General features: G+C 34.1%; 1 protein-coding gene across 2 annotated transcripts; it reads right to left on the bottom strand.

Moving 5' to 3' along the window:
• Positions 1–1,960: 1,960 nt before the first annotated feature.
• On the bottom strand, positions 1,961–10,980 carry LOC116031868 (UPF0235 protein At5g63440). Of its 2 annotated transcripts, none has more exons than XM_031274204.1 (8): positions 10,762–10,980; positions 9,548–9,685; positions 6,886–6,986; positions 4,858–5,011; positions 3,877–3,973; positions 2,979–3,067; positions 2,814–2,882; positions 1,961–2,268 (listed from the first exon to the last, which is right to left on the bottom strand). In XM_031274204.1, exons 2-8 carry the CDS (start codon positions 9,623–9,625, stop codon positions 2,209–2,211), a joined length of 648 nt encoding a protein of 215 aa, XP_031130064.1. In that variant the 5' UTR covers positions 9,626–9,685; positions 10,762–10,980; the 3' UTR covers positions 1,961–2,208. The 2 variants fall into 2 exon arrangements, with proteins under 2 accessions (XP_031130064.1, XP_031130063.1); XM_031274203.1 differs by having other exon boundaries at positions 6,886–7,000.
• Positions 10,981–19,339: the final 8,359 nt, after the last annotated feature.

The raw sequence follows: 19,339 nt of genomic DNA on the forward strand, positions 1-19,339 counted from the left end.
CATCTATATTTTGGATACTTTCATAGATCCAGTACCTTCAAAATGGGTTTCTAGTGCGTCCCATGCATCTTTTGCCCAATTTGTTGCAGATATAAGCATGAATTTGTATAGACTTATATTATGGCGTTATGAATTGCGTTCAAGGCTCTATTGTTTGTTGATGACAACCAATCACTGGTTTTTTCTTTCTCATTTTGTTAAGTGATTGTTGGTGGGGTCTAGCCATTTTCTATAGCATCCCAACATTCCTCATCTAGTGACTTTATGAACGCCCTCATTCTGGCCTTCTAACGAGCATAATTGCTAACACCTTTCAGTAATGGATGCCTTGAAACCCTAGGATCTCGCTAGTAATTGGAGCAATACTGCTCTAATACCAATTGTTAGTTTATAATGCAAGGATGTACGTTCACTAACAATTTAAATTATCACAAGAACCAATATTAAAAACAATAGTTATCCTCGTTGATTGAAAATTCATTGTTGGCATTGTTTGGTGGCTTGTTGTTGTCACTCTCTCTAGTTACATTCGATTACTACTTGTTTTGAGCTAAAATTGAGAATCCATATTCTGACCTTGATTTCTACACCACTTGTTTTGAGTGAAAATTGAGGATGCACATTTTTTGCTTTGAATAATGCATTTCACATGTCCATTTTTCATTTAATTTTTTTATTCCACCATCCACATACTCATAATACATTTCACAAGTCCATTGTAATAATCCATCACAAAATTCACACAACTCATGTGTTAAAATAGGGTTGGCAAAATGGTTCGGGTTACCCAAACCGAACCGAAAAATTGATCGGTTCATTTTTTAGAAGAACCGAACCGAAAAAATTAACGATTTTTTTAATTAAATATAAATATATATTATATATAATTAATAAATAAATAAATATATATATATTTATATATATATATATATATATTTATAAATTATATATATTATATTTTCAAAGAATTCATTCCAGTTTACTAAACTGGAGTTTTAATTTCAGTTTTATTTTTTATTTTAATTTTTTGAATTGTTAATTTGTTATGTTGGTATTTAATATTTAGATATTAGACTTTGGATTTAAGTTATGTGATGTTTCATGCATAGTTATTACAGCGTCCCGGTACGTCGCGGCGCCCCCAACCGCCTTATTGCCTAGGAAATGTTGAAATTTGGAGGTCGTAAGCCGAACCGAATTAAATCCGAACCAAAACCAAACCGCTTCAAACCGAACCGAAACCGAACCGAACTCTAATGTTAAACCGAATGGTTTAATTTTCTTTTTAAAATCGAAATCGAAAAAACCGAACCGAAGACCGAAACGCCCACCCCTATGTCAAAACATCAATTTTCCAACATTGAGCCAACACAATAATTACAAAATTCACAAGAAAAAATCAAAAGTTTTTTAGTTTAGGAAGGTTCAAAATAAAGATTGGAAATCATCAAAATGAGATTAGAAATCAGGAAAGTAGCCAAAACACACATTCCCACAAGAATTGACCACTCTGTAGTATTTTAGACATCTTTGTCTATACAAATCCTACAATGCTCCAATTGAGATTATTCAAGTGAATCTGACCACAAAATTTAACAACTTCTAAAATGTTTGATTATTTTAATTTTTTAACGTTTGAACTCTTCTATTATAAATTATTTTATTTTTAAATCTTAAAATCCATCATTCAATTCACATCCAATTCGTTGTTAACTGATCGGATCGGATCGAACTAGATCTGCACTCTTTGTGAATGCGGATGAGATTTTTCAAATCCGTTTTTAGCGAATTGGATGCAAATTCTCCCCAAATTCACTCTACGCTTACCCATATTATCGGTTGATCAAACTAACCAGCTAACATAATCAACTAACAGCTAATTGCTAACACGATCCGCTAAAAAAGTATTTGCCAAACAAGACTTATATATAGATTTAAACTGAAATTAACCAACGGGAAAAAAACATTACCAATGCAGTGAAATAAGCTTCTTGAGTTAACAGGCAAAATACAGTTGTACTGGATTAAAGCAAATGAAAAATAAAATGTTTTTTTTGGCATATCTTAGAAACAAAAGCAAATTGTACATTTTTATGTCACTAGTAGAGGATGCCTCAATGAATTCTAAACTATAACAAGTAGAAAATATTGCCTCAATGACAGTACTTGTCCTACCAGTAGTTACATATTAGGTTTATGGTGCACTTATTAAGGTTGTGCTGCTTCCAAGAGCTTCTCATAAACTTGCCTAGCACTCAAATCCTCCACCTGGTTTGGCAAAACTGTTGGTTAGCATGGAAGAAGCAAAATACAAGCACATATTCGTAATTTTAAAATAAGTTGGGCATTTACTCCAGAGCAAGGCTCCTTTGTACTTTTGTTATATTCTAGTATGTGTAACAAAGAACCTATTTACTGTTTTAATGTCATTTTGGCTCTTTGCTACCTTTTCTAGAGTGGGAGAAAAACAATATATATAATTACACATCTAATTCAATTTAGTAAATCAAAAGCTTGGGCAAATTAACATTTTATAATGAAATGCAATCATGCACAAAAGAACTGGGGGAATTTCATAAAGCAGGAGCAGGAATGAGAACTGAAAGGTAGACTTGAGGGATTAAAAATTCATCATGGTTTAAATGAGATTTTGTTGTCAAATGCACACCCACCAAACACAAGATGGGTCTAACATACAGGATATCCAAGTTTTTTCCCCACTTTCACATGCAAGAAAATAATGGAAACATTATAAAAGATGCTCAAGAATTTCTCGAATTTGTGTGAGAGAAAGCCTTTGAATATTGACCTACCACAAGAAGCTTAGATTTGCTATTCCAACCTCTTTGGAGAGTCATTTGGGATAGTTTAAGACCCAGCACCTGTACCAATAAAGCAAATTGAAGTGCAGCATGATAAGTTAGCCAGTCAACCCATTCTCATTCTTTTAATAATCCAGGAACAACCAATGAACTTACTCTGCCCATAAATTCTAGAAGTTCATTGTTAGCTTCCCCACGAGCTGCAGGTGCCGTGACAGTAACCCTAACATCATCAGCATTTACTCCTGAAACCAAATAAAGATGATTTGGATAAGAGAGTAAATTGCATAAAAAGTTCAAAAACCCTCAAGGCCTCAATAATCAATACAACTCCTCCCCAATCTCTCTAACCATCAGTGAGGAGCAATCCCCCAATTCCATATACTAAACATTCTAGGCTTATTGCTTGAACATCCCAAAGTTTGCCGACAGAGAACCTAAGGAAATAAATGTTTGGTAAACATCTTCAATCACATTAATATTTAACTCTAGCAGACACCTAGTCCAGCTATAAGCCTATTATCACTTCCACTCTTGTACAGTGAAGTGCACTTCCTAATTTCTGAACTCTTTTCAAGCATTTTTATAGGAATTATAGTAATGTGCTTCTACCTCCCCAGCCTTTCTATTCAAGAACAAACATTGTGATGCATAAGTTAACCCAGGGTATTATGCTCATTAGAAAATGATTAGAATCTACTCCAGTTCCAGAGTCTTAATATAATTGATTCAGGTTCATTAGTGTTTACAAGCAGGACATTTTCACTAACATCTACAACATAATTTTTAATTACTCGTTCCTGAAACTACAGTTCTCTCAAGTATCCATAATAAACTGAAACTTCATATACTTACAAATGCATGTGTAAGCAAAACAAAATTACTACTCCATAATACTAGATGTCAGAAATATACAAGAAAAAGTCAATTGTGGATGTGTATGAAACAAAAATATTGCACAGCTTAAGAATTTTAAATGTAATAACATTAACAGGGGGTAAAGGACACTACACAAGCCAACTCCAATCAAGTAAACAAGAATGCATAAATTTACTTGTAATTGCTGAGCGCTGCGCACGGTCCTCCACTTCAATTGCCACTTGAACAAGACCCCCTTCTAAGTGTGATATGCAGGGTGGCACAGGAGCATCCTACAGCTTGGACCAAAAGTCTTGAGTTATAGAGTCCTAAAACTTAAACCTTTATCTTTAAAAACAGTTTTGAAAAGGGTGAAGCACAAAGGCAGGCAAAAGGCACAAATGATAACGGTGTGAAATTGATCTCAATATCTAGAAGTACCATAAACAAAAAATGCATATATGCAGAATGAAGTAACAGTAATGTGAACAATAGCAGCATTCTAAGGGTGTTTTTTAAAAACCACAAAACTGCACTATAAGTGCCCAATAAACCCTGGTTCCATTTAATTCTAAATGACCAATGGGTTAGATTTACCATAAACCACAGTTTTCTGAGTGGTTAAAATTTTTAAAATTATCAAAACACAAAAAATCAAAACTGCCCAATTAAATTTTGTGTATAAATTAAATACAATACTGCACACCAGGATGATTATAAATGAAGATTAATTTGCATTTCAACTAGCAATAGTTAAATCGTCATTTCACGTTTGTCTTTTTAAAAAAAAAAAGTCTAAATTTAAGAAAGTGGTTTACTATCAAAAGAAAAGAAATTTTAGAATGTATTTATATTAAACTCATATTTTAAACGGTCAAAACTGCCTGCAAAACCATTTAACCCATTAAAACTACACCACATGGTTTTTCAACTTCATGGATGGATATGGTTTTACTTTTTGCAATACCACTAACCATGCATTAACCAAAACGTCCCATGAACACCCCTACACCATACCGGAGAGATGAAACATTGAAATCAAAGTTTGTAGTTGTCAGCAGTAAACCTCAAACATTAAATTTGTAGTAATCAGTGTTCAATGTAAACATGGCTGACCTTTAGCAGACAAATATACTATAAGACATCCTGTACTTTAAAAGGATAAGCAGCTCATTACCTGTGGATTTGTTTCAGCAGCAATAGTACTAAGTGCACCATCAACTACATAGATAAAAGATGCAGAGTCTAGATCATCTTCTGCACGATAGCAAACAAAGAGACCACAACCCTTACAATTCATGCGAAACTGCTTCTCCAGTTTCCCTTCACCACTGTAAAGCAAGACCATCAAGAAGTTATCATTAGGCATAAAAGTTAACACAAACAAAATACGAGACAAGAAAAGCTAAAGTATTTCTGAAAGTGATATCACATAATGTAAAAGCACTGCCACTTATCACCAACAACTATAAGAATATATATAGTCCTTGTTAGTGACAATCAAAATGGATATACAAAAGACCTATCTGTTATGATGGGAGGAAAATAAAAAAAATAGGGAGAAAAGATCTTTATCTTTGAGCATCTCTGTTCAAAAACATTCAAGTGATAATTTACAAGGGCTTGAGCTCAATACAATATATATAGCCATCACATTTTAATTGTCATTTAAATTGTGGATTACTCATAATCTTCAGTACATTTGAGGCAGTGCCCATCTATGAATGTTTATAGAAATCCATAAAGAAACAACCCAATTAATCACAATACAAATTTAGGGTCTTAAATGTGATTTTCACTGCTTAAAACAAAAATATGTAATCTTATTATTCTATTTGGCTTACTGAAGAACTCATTAACTCTTTGGATCAGGAGTTCCAATACAACTTAACTGAAACAATTTTAAAAAGTAAAGTTTTCTATACAAAGGAGGTTGTTTGATCTGATCAATAGTGTCCTCAACAGTAATCCAACATGCTTATCATTTTTCCATCAGCTAGCACAAATAGAATACAAGCTAGATGAGATTTGATATCTAGAGAACCATGAGAATTCTTTGCAAAGAGTGCGAATATGAGATTTATAAAGCCTGCTTGGTTAATGGTTGTGGAGGTTAACAAGGAAAATAGACAGAAGGTTTGTAGTTTGAAATAATTAGGTATTAAATAGGATAGTGGCACATTAAGTCATTAACCATGCCACAACTCCTCGTGGGTCTAATATTATGAAACACATAAATAAAAGGTAGGATGAGTTATCTAACCATATCAGAAAAAAGGGAGGTATTAAGACTAAGGACAACTTCAATCAGATTTCTGACTCAGGTATTCTCCCCTTAAGAATCCACAACACACAGTTGCTTTGCAAACCTCCCTCAATTCTCATTTCCCATAACTTTGTACACTAAAGGAGAGTGGTGAAAACTGATAAGAGGAGTGTTACATATTACATGCATACATATATGCAATATGTAAGATGTTTAGGAGAGAGTTTGATGACTGGGAATGCAATAACCTTCTTGATCTTCTTTCCAGGATACATGTCTCTATAACTTAATAACTATGTGCATGTTTCTGATCCAGAAGAATTATTTTGGCTCAGAACATGAGCAATTTCTCAGTCAAACCTTTTTAACCTCTTAGTAAGGCAATCAATGAACTTTTCCCATGGAAGGCTATTAGGAGCTCATGACAATGTCCAACTCATCTCTCATTTTCTCAGATAAATGACTATTTTCATTAGAAAATAATATTATCACACAACATTGAGCATTTTAAGAAAGGCTACAAGTTTTCAGGAGTCATAGATACAAGGATGATGTTCTCCAACACAACAAAAACTGTGGATAGTTGGATCCATAAATTAAATAAAATTTCCATTGTCAAAGTTAAGGCAAAGAAAACAACAATACTTTTGTCATTCTCTGGAGTATAAATTCTGCACCAAACCTTTAACAATGTATATTTAATAAGATTAGGGGAAGGAAGTCATGATGATGGAAAATTATGAACAAAACAAACAGTTGTCTTAGCATTTCTTGTTTATACCACCATTAACTCACTTCTCATTCTTGCCAGTTAAGATCATATAAAAAAATAAATAAAATAAAATAAAAATAAAAATTCTGCAAATATATACACCAATAATATTGGCACCATATAACTTCCAACCAATCAGGCAATCATAAAACAAAACAACTGATTACCGCTTTAAGAGAACTTTTCCCGCCTCATTGACACTCAATCTTGCAAGATACTTCTTCTTGTCCAGCACATATGCTTTGTCAGTTTTCCGTTTGGGCATTTTCTGCAATTGATTATCTACAAGATTTTTTTTTAGCATGGAGACACAGTAACTATCTAACAAGAATTCCTCTTCACAGAAGAGAAGCTTAATTTATTAACCTTGTTAATTTCGGACCTAATATTTCTCGAGTAGTGTATTATCATTAGATTTGTAATGTATCAAACTCAAGCTAAGAAGCCAAGGTAATCCCTTACAACTAACTTTCAAGTACACCACTTGGGAAAAAAAAAAAAAAAAAAAACAGGCAAGACAGTTCAATTTAGCATTTCTATTTGCATATGGAGTAACATTTTCCATGGAGAATCATCCCACAGCCCACAAGAATGATTTATTTTGATTGCATTATGATAGATGTGCCATTTCAATTACACAACCTGTTGATTAGGATCTTTCTATTTTATAACCTTTTATTATGAGGTGAATGTATTATAATTTGGTATTTCACAATAATTATTTCTTAAGGGTTTAGGGTTTTAAAAATTCTCTGCTCAGTTTGGCATTGTTCTCTTTTGAAATGTTCCAGAGAATCATGATTTATTACTTCTATATCCAAATCAAATACACTTCCTAGGACATCAGCCTTGTTGAAACAAGGACTCATTGACTAGGGATGGTGATTATAACAGTGTGACGACTAAGTGTAGTAAAAAAAAATTGTAAAAATGAAGATTTCATAAAGACCATGAAACAGTATTACATGAAAAAAAAAAAAAAAAAAAAAAAAAAGTCCAAAAGCAGCAAAAGATTTCAGTACAATACATAAGATCATGTTACGAGACTGGATTACTAATCTTGCATTCACCAAGGATCTATTTCTCAACTCTCCTCGACATAGTAGTATTCCTAGGAGAGAAATATATAATTAATAATAAAGGTAATTGGATTTTGGTGGCTAGACGGCATCAATAAGATGGTTTAGTACCTAGTGGTTAGAAGTCATCAATAAAGTTGTTAGCAATGGCATTGTATTATCTTCAAATTGCAATCCCAGTTGTATATCTGAGATCGACCTATTCAACTGTGTGCCAAGCTGAAGGATCAGAAGAAACACTACAGATCATGTGCCCTTTTTTAGGGAAAGGGACAAGTACTCCAAGAAGCTAAGCAAGAGCTCACATGTAAAATGGGAAGTCTCTTAGGTGGTCTCTCCATGTTTATGATCATCGTTCAACTGCTCATATCTGAGATCAAGATCTTCAAAAGGTTGACCATAAGATACTCTTGTTCAAAGCAAGTGATTACTTTCATCATCTTTTGGCTTAATCTCCTAAAATTCAAACGGTGGGATGTTTGGTACAACGCTTATAGGTTGAGCCACATCTCAATCATATTGAGTCGACCATAATGAGGTAGTCACACACTTTAGCCCAAGCTTCCCTTCAAAATCCATGTACCATCATGTATTACATTGTCATTTTGTCTGCATTATAGAGCTAGCTAGCCATGGTATTCCTTCTTTATACAAAACCTTTATTGTAAATGCACACACATAGCATAGCCATAGCGGAATACCTTTTCACTGGTGGTTTTCCCCATCCATTTCCAAGTAAAACTAGATGGAAATATCCTTTTCTTATTTTCCATTTTTCTCACATCATTTTATCAATATGCAATTAAAACCAAGACCACTACCTAGGTTAATCCACACCATACATGTTTAACCCAGTAATTGGAAGTGTGTGCCATGTTAAAGAGCTTTGGGACATATCTTCCCCCAAGTAAGAGTAAAACTTGCAAGCATGGCGCGGGCTGAATATGAATTAGTCTCACATTTGTGGAGATCTCGGGTGTTATACAAGGTTTAAAAACAAAAACATTATGTTTCAATAAACCTAAAAACAATCACCAAACAAACTCTTTACTATTCTTCTGTTGTATGGTTAATCAGATGCTAATTAACTCCAAATTTGTTATATACAGGTGCAAGTAGCCAAGTATATAATGACATTATATGCAATTAAGAATTCCAGTATAATATTTGAGGAAGAATTGATCTAATATTTCAATAAGTTGTCCATTAAGAAAGCTAGTGAACAGAGTGACACATTGATTTCTTAATTACATTTAACGATTAAGGAATCTTTATGCTCGTAAAGTATCACTTTTTTGTGTCTGGAACAAGGCCAACAACAAAAAACATAGGGAAACATTGTGGAAATTTTGGTTAACATTTGCCTGTTGCTCTACAAAAATATTACCACTGCTAATAATGCCCAACCAATTTCATTATAGCCACGGCTCATAAACCACAGTTGTAGAAGAATCTAACCTTTTCATAATTCTATCAACTTTAAGCAAACTACAAGGCTAGAACTTCAAACAAACCATCCAGGTAAATATAACTATGTAAAAGGAAATGCAGAAAAAACTAATATAAACCATGCAAAATTCTTCTCAACATTGGCTTTCTTGATATCACATACTGAACTGACCAAATGCAAAAAAAAAAAAAAAAAAAAAAAAAAAATACTACATCACAGTTAGAGTTAATATTGCAATGAAAATTGCACAATTGAATTGGAGGATGTGAGAAGAGAAAAGGCAGAGAGGATGGGGCTCACCCGTGATGAGGACATGGGAACTGCAGTGTTTGCAATAATAGACAAAGAGGTCAGAGTCTGGTCCCTCAGGAGCAGCATCTTCGCTCGAGTATGTGTGGGTAGTCCGCTTTGGCATCTTCTCTTCTTGAACTGTGATACCTACTTGCAGAGAACAATCCATATTTATGATTTAGTCTCATATATATATATATATATATATATATATATATATAAGAAAAAGGAATCAGCCATAAATAGAAGTGAATTTTCCCGCCCAATTGCACTTTCCAAATCCAATATATAAAGAACAGGTTGGCAATCATAACCACTACTTGCATATCAGTCTAAAATAACAGGTTGGCAATAATAACCAAGAAATATACAACATGAAGATTATCATGAAAAAGGAATTATAATCATATTACTCTTTGATGCATGCAATGGGGTAAGGCAAATAGGAACAAAAACAATGCCAAAAGGTATAAAGGTTGTAACTAAAGCAAAAACATGTCGAAAGAAGAACAGGTTTTGATCGTAGATGACAAAGGGCAAGGATGATAGGAACAAAAATAATAGCAACAGATGTAAAGGATCTAGCAAAAGCAGGACCTTGAACATAAAAGAACAAGTTTCATTGGTCTTTGTAAAGAAACAGTTACCAAGCATTTAGACATTTCAACACATTTCCAAAACTTGGATTGGCTTTTTAACAGTTCCGAATAAATTATATAGATACATAAAAAATAAAAACACTTCAGAATCAAAATGGGTTAAAAAGTCACTTTAATTTCAGGATACAAGTGTTGGATAACTATTTTTTGTATTTGAACTATTGGATAGACAAATCATTCTTAGCATGCCCATGACAAATAGGAGTTACACACTGCAGTATAAATTAATCACATCACATATATAAAGGTCAAGAAGGGTCAAACAGAACTTGCTGAACCTCTTTCCTTGCTTAGAGCCTAATAGGAAAGTTTAACCAAAATCGTTACCTTATGAATAATAATAATTAAAATAAAATAAAATAAAAGAAAGCAAGCTACACCTAGAATTCACTAAACGCAAATTGGTTAGGATAAACGGCATGCATTGTTACAAAGCATAATCGTAGTAAATTCAGCAGAATGAAACAGATAACTCAAAGCAAAGAAACAAATAGTGCGATAGCCAAAATTGGAGTCTACAAACGACAGGATGTAAGATCAAAGGAGCCAATGCTCCCTACTTGCCTTTGTGAACGGCGTAGTTAGCGGTGAGTCTTCGAGGGCTCGGTGTGCTGCCGTCGAACGCTCGAAACTACCTCGCGTGGTGACGTTGATACTTCAGACCTTGAGAGAATGAAATGCTGAACTGAGGATTGAGAGTCACAAAATTTCTGAGAGAAAATAAATCTAGGGTTAGTTAAAACTTTATTGTTCGACACACTCTCTAAAATGGTCGTGTCATGGATGTGCTAATGGTCACGAACCTCTATTCAAGCAGCATTTTAACCCTTTTGGGATACTTTGCAAAAGGTTTGTCAAAGACCTTGTGGTCTAGCAGTATAACTGTTGTTCTCCTAAGTGAGAGGTCACAAGGTCCCATCCCATGACAAAAGTATGTATGAACAATTACTACATTGTAATAGAGTCAATAGTATTCAAAAAAAAAAAAAAAGATAGACTATCCAAAACACTTTTGTGAACTTTAACCACGTCTTGAAAAACAATCTTACATCTTAGGAGAGCTTAAAATCAATATTCAATATTTATTATTAAAAGTATTCTTTTATGTTCTTAAATTCTTTTATTATTGATTTGATTTCTTTCCTTTTACCTCCATGTTTAGAGGCTAAACTCTTAGTACTTGAATTTAATTATGATAAACCCTAGGATGAGACGTTGCCCTTAATTGTTTATTGGCCTAAGATAATTGTTTATCATTTGATTCAATTGCATTTTTTATTATCTTTAGATTAATAATTGCTAGTTTTTTTAAATTCATGTTTGATGCATATATTTGCAATAGAGATATCCTTTGTATATTTAGATCACCACACAATTATAAAGAGTAGCATGCAATCCTAGAGATACGATGACATCAATCTTTTGTGTCCAAGTCAAATTGTTAAGAAGAATTTATAAATCTTTAATGTAATATTTGGGGATTATAATTTAGAAGATATTTTAATTAATAAACCTAGGGATTATTTTTAATACTTTTTTTTTAGAAAAAGAACTTAATTCATTAAATCAGATGAAAGACAATCAACAAGAAAAAGGGGAGGAGTATCGAACCACTCTCTGCAACCTGACAAAGAAACGGCCTCCCGAGCAACAATGTGGGCAACACGATTCGCAGATTGCTTAACAAAACAGAAGTCTACACACTCAATCGTAGATGCAACTTCTTTAACATCGTCATTAAGAAAACCAAAAGCAGAAATAAAAGAATTCAAAGATGAAGCATAATAAACAAGCTAACTATCAGTTTCAACATCTACGTTTTCCATTCCGGTTCCTTTCAACCAACTCATTGCTTTACGAAAACACATAGCCTCATCCTCCTGGATACTATAATTACCATTTATACGCATGGCCTTTGCAGCTAGAAACACACCAAGATGATCCCGAAGTACCCAGCCTAGCCCCATAACTTTATGATGAACATCCATTGCAACATCCGTATTCATCTTCAATCGACCCGGTGACGGAGCTTTCCACTTCAACAAATTACCATCCGCACCCTGCGAAACTAATATATGATTATGCATTGCCTTCCAGTTTGTCATAACAGTGAGGGATGAAAGAATCACATCATCACAATAAAAAAATAGCCCCATTCTAAACAGTGTTGTTTCGGCTCCCCCACAAACCCCAACATACCATTACAAACTTACATCACATGTCTTCATTCAAATTAGTAAGCATATAAAAGAACCACTCACTAACTGTACCTTGGCCAAACCTCGTCGTAAGCCCCAGTTTAGTCCACACAACATGCACACAATCCATGAACAAATGCCTAGCTGACTCCTCGATCTACCCACACATATGGCACATTTGTGAGCAATATACTTGTTTTGACAATAAGGCATCTCGAGTTGGTAAATAAGGTGAGACAAGTTGCCAGCTAAATAACTTAACTTTAGGGGGTACCTTAAGATTCCATATCATATCCCATGGTCTGTTGTCCTACAGTTCTCCCACCAACATTCTATATCCATATTTTACCGTGTAATCTCCTTTCGATTCCTTATACCAAACCCAAGCATCATTAGGTTTTCACATGCATATTGGAATATTAAGAATAATGTTGGCATCCCACTCATTGAAGATATCATTCACACATTCCTCGTCCCATCTCGTTCCCTGTGAATTAAACAAGGAAGAAACAGGAGCTTCATAAATAGTCCCTTGCAGTGATGTAGTTATAATTGGGTTATCCTCAATAGGGAGCCAAGGATCTGTGCCTATTTTTGTAGTCAAGCCATCACCAATGCATCTTCTACATCCCCATCTCATCACCTCCTAAACCTCAATGAGTTCACTCCAAATAAAAAGAAGGATTGCTCCCGGGAGTCGCGTCAAGAAAAGTGCTATTAGGATAATAATGACTTTTATAGATCCTAGCCACGAGAGAATTGGGTCTAGTAATTAGGCGCCACGCTTGTTTTCCCAATAGTGTTAGATTCATTTCCCGGAGCTTTCTGAATCCCAACCCTCCTTTTTCTTTAGGATAGCATAGTCCTCTCCACGATCTCCAACGAACTCCTTTCCCGTCAACACATGTACTTGTCCACCAATACTTATTTAATAGGATTTCAATATCTTTGCACATACCAATAGGTAGCAAGAAGACCATCATTGCGTAACTTGGCATAGCTTGTAAAACATTCTTAAGGAGCACCTCCCATCCAACACGGGATAGAAACTTTGAATTCCAACTTCTTACCCAGGTTAAGATACTCTCTCTCAAAAATCCCAAATGCATCTTTTTATTTCTACCTACAAGAGATGGCAGCCTGAGATACTTACCTGAAGTGTCAACTTGTCGGACCCCAAGCAGCTGAACAACTTCATCCCTAGTATGTTGTTGCACATTAGTGTTGAAACACACCAAAGATTTATCAAAGTTTATTTGCTTATCAGAAGTAACTGAATAGCTCTCAAGGACTCATTTCATTTGTTGGCACTCCATAGTGTTTGCACGTAAAAACAAGAAGCAATCATCCGCAAATAATAGGTGAGATATCGGCAGGGCTCCACGTGCCATACTTACTCCATGCAACAATTCTCTATTTATCTTATTATCAATTAAAGCACTCAACCCTTCAGCTACCAACAAAAAAAGATACGGAGATAACAGGTCCCCCTGTCTGAGACCACGTCCTGGAATAATAGGCCCTAATTGACTCTACTCATGGAGAATATGATACTTGACCGAGCTAACCGTCTCCAGAAGGATGTCCACCCATTTTAATCATAATTGCGTGGAGAAAACGCCACTCGACTCTATCATAAGCCTGGCTAATGTCAATTTTTAGTGTCGCCACCTCCTCCTTACCTTGAGTCTTACGCTTTAGGAAATGATGGGCCTCATAAGCAAACATTATATTATCAGTGATGAGTCGTCCCAGAACAAAATCACTTTGAGCACCAGAAATTATTCTATCAAGCATAGGCTTTAATTTGTTCGCACACACCTTGGCTACTATCTTATATAGAACATTGCATAAGGCGATAGGTCTCAGATCCTTCACAGATTCAGGGAAAGTGGGAATGATACTTTTGTTGTTCTAATACCAAATAAATTATTTTTAATACTTTTAAGAATGATATTAGCATAAATTAGGAGGTCTTGCAGTCTCAAACATATGCAATTTTTTGGATTTTTTTTATTGTAGTTAATGAGGTCCTAGGGGGATTCATAAGTTCAAGTACCCTTTATTCATTAGTTGCTTTTTTTCTCTTTTTTTTTTCTTGCTTGTCTTGGTGTTGATTAGTTCTTTATTTTAATTTATTAGTCTCTAATCATATATTTGGGACTAGATAAAATATTAATAATAATAATTAGTTTTTTTTAAAGCAATAATAGTTGGTACTAGTACCTGTAGTATCTCAATTTTGCATGTTTTGGTCATCTTTTGAAGCTAACATGTGTTTTTGGTATATTTGTTTATTAAGGTGCAAAATTGGGTAGCTTATGGAGCTAATGGCTAAGACATTCATTGATGAACTTAAAATTGACATTTTGAATGGTATTAATCATAGGAGTAACCCATTGAAAAAATGGAGCAAAAGAATGCAAAGTTGAAAATTTTGCCCAAACAGATCTTTGTCAGTATTTAATCATAACTTGATGTAAAAAGATCCAATATAATTGGAGTTATTTTAGCAAATTGGTGGAGTTATTTCAAGGGAATTGCAGTGAAAACTCAAAGAGTTACAATTGTTATGATGACCATAAAGTCTAATTCTAAAGTTACAAGGTCAAAAATAACTTGAAAGTCAAAATAGATTCATAGATCAACTTCTCCTTATAACGAGAATTATTCTCACTACGACGAGAATTTCCAACAAAATCAACGCATTTTATTATTGCAGGGAGGCTGAGATTAAAAATTTCAGGATTTCATGTCTTAAGTCGGTTTGTGTGCTATAAATGTAATTTTGGCATCTTAAAAGCCCAATGATGGTATAGGGATGGAGCTACAATTTAGAAACTTCAATTTTGGATGATTGTTCTTTTTCTTTTTTTTTTGTTATTGTATGTAAATGATTTGTTGATTGTTGCTAAGAGTATGAATGATATTGCTGCATTGACAGCTTTGTTGAGTCATGAATTTGATATAAAAGACTTAGGAGTTGCACAAAAAATTCTTGGCATGGAAATTCGCAAGGCTAGAGGTGCAAGGAAGTTGTGGCTAACTCAACAGAGTTATATTGTGTGGCGTCTGTGTGTGGAGTCATTGTGTGTAAAATGAATTAATAAATTGCTGTGAAAGTTATTAGAATAGAACATGCAACCAAAACCCAACGGGGTAGCTCAAGTGGCAAGTGAGCTCTCTTTGTGGGGAGGAATTTCGGGAGAACCCGGGTTCAATACCCACAAGTGACGATTCCCCCTGGGCCAGCTCCTGTGCCTCTTGGAGCGACCATGGACCGTTCAGCAATGAAACAATAATGTTTATTAATATATTTGGTACTGTTTCTAATGATGTAACATTGCACATCGCTTTACTTTTATTATTGTTATTGAGTATGAATGTTTTAATATAGATTGATCCCATAGTAGAGAATGAGTTCACACTAATGTCAGAGATTGATCCCATAGTAGAGAATGAGTTCACACTAATGTCAGACAAGCAGAAGGTAGTAGAGAATGAGTTCACACTAATGTCAGACAAGCAGAAGGCATTGCACATCGCTTTACTTTTATTATTGTTATTGAGTATGAATGTTTTAATATAGATTGATCCCATAGTAGAGAATGAGTTCACACTAATGTCAGAGATTGATCCCATAGTAGAGAATGAGTTCACACTAATGTCAGACAAGCAGAAGGTAGTAGAGAATGAGTTCACACTAATGTCAGACAAGCAGAAGGGTCTCCTTAACATGAGGATGAGGGTGGCTGGTTTCACAAGAGTTAGGCATAGATTTTGTGTTAGACACTTGCACAATAACATGAGGGTGGCTGCATAGATTTTGTGTTAGACACTTGCACAATAACATGAGGGTGGCTGAAAGGATACAACAAATTCTATAAAGGAAGGATGCCTTGTAGAAAGCAGTTAGGGCCACTACAGTGAATAACTTTACAACAGCATTACAAGAGTTAAAGGATGCCTTGTAGAAAGCAGTTAGGGCCACTACAGTGAATAACTTTACAACAGCATTACAAGAGTTAAGAAATCTGGATGAAGATGCATTTGCTTGGCTTGGTGATAAGCACTCATCAGAGTGGTCTAGATCCACTTCACTAGAGCTGCCAATTGTGACATCCTAGTGAATAGCATATCAGAATCATTCAATGCAATGATCTTGGCAGCAAGAGAAAGCCCTGTGATTAATTGCTTTGAGATAATTAGAAAAAAAAAAATCATGCTAAGGCTATTTGAATCAAGAAGTAAGGTTGCTGAATGGACTGGAATAATTTGTCCAAGTATTGTGAAAAATATATGAGATTGATAAGGCTGCAGGTGGACTGATAGGATATCAGTGTGCTCTCATGTTGTTTGAGATAATTGGGACACATTCTGGGAAGTACACTGTTGATTTGGGTAGAAGATGTTGTTTTTGTAGGAAATGTGACCTATTGGAATCCCTTGCCAGTATCCCGTGTGTGCAATATGGATAAAAAAATGGGAAAGCACCTATTTGGCATTATGTGGATTCTTACTACTTAATTTCCACATACTTGAAAACATATGATGGATGTATAAAGCCAATGTTAGAGTATGAAGAGTGGCTTGCTACAAGTAGATCACCTCCACTACCACTAGTGTATAATGCAAGGCTTAGAAGGCCTAGAAAGTTGAGGATAAAGTCTAGAGGTGAGATAAATAACAATGGTGTGTATTTGCTAAGGAGCCATGTTGGTTTACATTGTAAACAATTAGGTCATAACAGAAGAAACCGTCCAAAATACCCATACACAAGGCCTATCAATCAGGTAAGATAGTTTAATTCTAATTAATTTGAATAAACCCATTACAAAATTTGTTGTGGTTAGTAACATTATCATTTTGCAGGTCAAAAGAAGAAAATCAAGTTGTAGGTCAAAAGGAGTACCTCAAGTCCAGGATGCAGTTCAATAGTCCATTAGAAGTGATGGGAGCCAGCAATTAACAAGAAAAAGAAAAGGAAAAGCTCCAATCAAGTCAACTAGGAAGAAAACAACAATCAAGAAGTATGCTACAAGATCAAGAACCACATTCAAGTCTGATCTATATTCTCAGGGAATGACAAAGATCCAATCTTTGGATTAATTGACGTTTAGAAACTGTTTTTTGGATAGTTAATGGTGTAGTCTAGTGACTTTTATGAACTATTAGGTCACTAGCCTTGATTTAAGGCCAATTGCCTTTTGATGTGTGATTAGATCTATCTACTTTTTGATGTGTAATGGGATCTATCTACCTTTTGCTTTGTAATGGGATCTATCTATTATGTTAGAAATACATATAACAAGATTGATTATATTATTAATAAAAGGTAAATTGCAAATTATTACGGAGTAATTCTTAATTAATAATAGTAATAATAATAATAATAATAATATAATTATAATTATAATAATAATAATCAGATAATAACAGGAGTGGTTATTATTATTAATATTAATCAATCAATAATTATTACTCCGTATTAATCAATTATTTTTAAAGTTTTCCAAATAAATTTCTATCTAATAAATTTTCATACTACGATATAAATCATGCAACCAATTTCACATGTTTCGTTCACACATCTTACCACTTTAGCTTCATACACCCAAATTTTTTTTACATACAATGGTCCCTATTTTTGTTTTACTATAAATAAGATAAACGCCTTCAGTACTGCATGGGCAATCAAAGTACGATTAATTCGTCTTTACGAACTCAAGAACAACTGAGGAGAAACCTTAGAATATGTGTTGGAAGATGTGGAGGTATATGTTCTTTACATATTGTTTATATATATATATATATATATATATGTATGTATGTATATATTTCCATTTCTTATGTGTTTATCGCTTCAATCTGATCATAATTCATGAAGTTCTCACCCCAATTGTTTCATTTTTATATATTTATCTATTTGGTTGTTTTGATATGAAATAATTGAATCATAATATATATTTTTGTTGTTTCTTTTTAGGCTTTGATCTGGATTCTCAATTCTTCTGTCTTTCTTTATTATTTTTAGTTTTTGAATTTGTTTTTGTTATATAAAAGAGTACTCTGTTAGTTATTTCCTTAATCTCAACTGTGTAGTAATTTAATTACTAATTTTTTCTGTTCATAAAGTGTGATTTTTGCTCATACATTGCTCATGCCCTCATGAAGTTCCCACCCCAGTTGTTTCATTTTTATATATTTATCTATTTGTTTGTTTTGATATGAACTAATTGAATCATAATATATATTTTTGTTGTTTCATTTTTATATATTTATCTATTTGTTTGTTTGATTATTTATAATTTAACATTTAATTTTATTATTTAAATATTTAATATAAAAATATTATTCGTGCATCGCACATGTAATTTACTAGTTGGAAAAAAATTAATAGTCAAGTGTTAAAATTGTCCAAATTAAAAGTCGAGGACCAAATGTGAAAAATCACTATACTCGGGGGACCATTGCTGGAATTAACTCCTTGTTTATTAAACTTTTGATTGTTTTTGGAGAAGTAATATCCTAAGGTCGCTTGTGTTCAGTGGCAATGGTGGGGAGGATATGAGGGTGAGGGTAGGTGAGGTTTTGGGTGTGAGGAGGGAGGGGGGATGCAACAAGTATCTTAGGTTACCCTTGTTGATTGGTAAGAACAAAAAACAAATTTTTGGTTTCTTGAAAGACAAAATTCTAGGGAGAATTCGGGGGTGGAATCAAAGGTTCCTTTCTAGGGCGAGGATGGAGGTTATTCTAAAAAGTATCATCCAAGCTATATCCTCATATGCTATGGGAGTGTTTCTTTTTCCAAGAGAGCTTATTAAAGATATTGAGACCACTATGAATACTTATTGGTGGAGAGGGAATGAGAGGAGGGGTAAAGGTATTCATTGGAAATCTTGGGGAAAGTTGTGTGTTCCTAAGGAGTGGGGGGGGGGGGGGGT

This window comes from Ipomoea triloba, chromosome 10 (assembly GCF_003576645.1).
Source record: "Ipomoea triloba cultivar NCNSP0323 chromosome 10, ASM357664v1".
Classification (NCBI taxonomy): domain Eukaryota; kingdom Viridiplantae; phylum Streptophyta; class Magnoliopsida; order Solanales; family Convolvulaceae; genus Ipomoea; species Ipomoea triloba.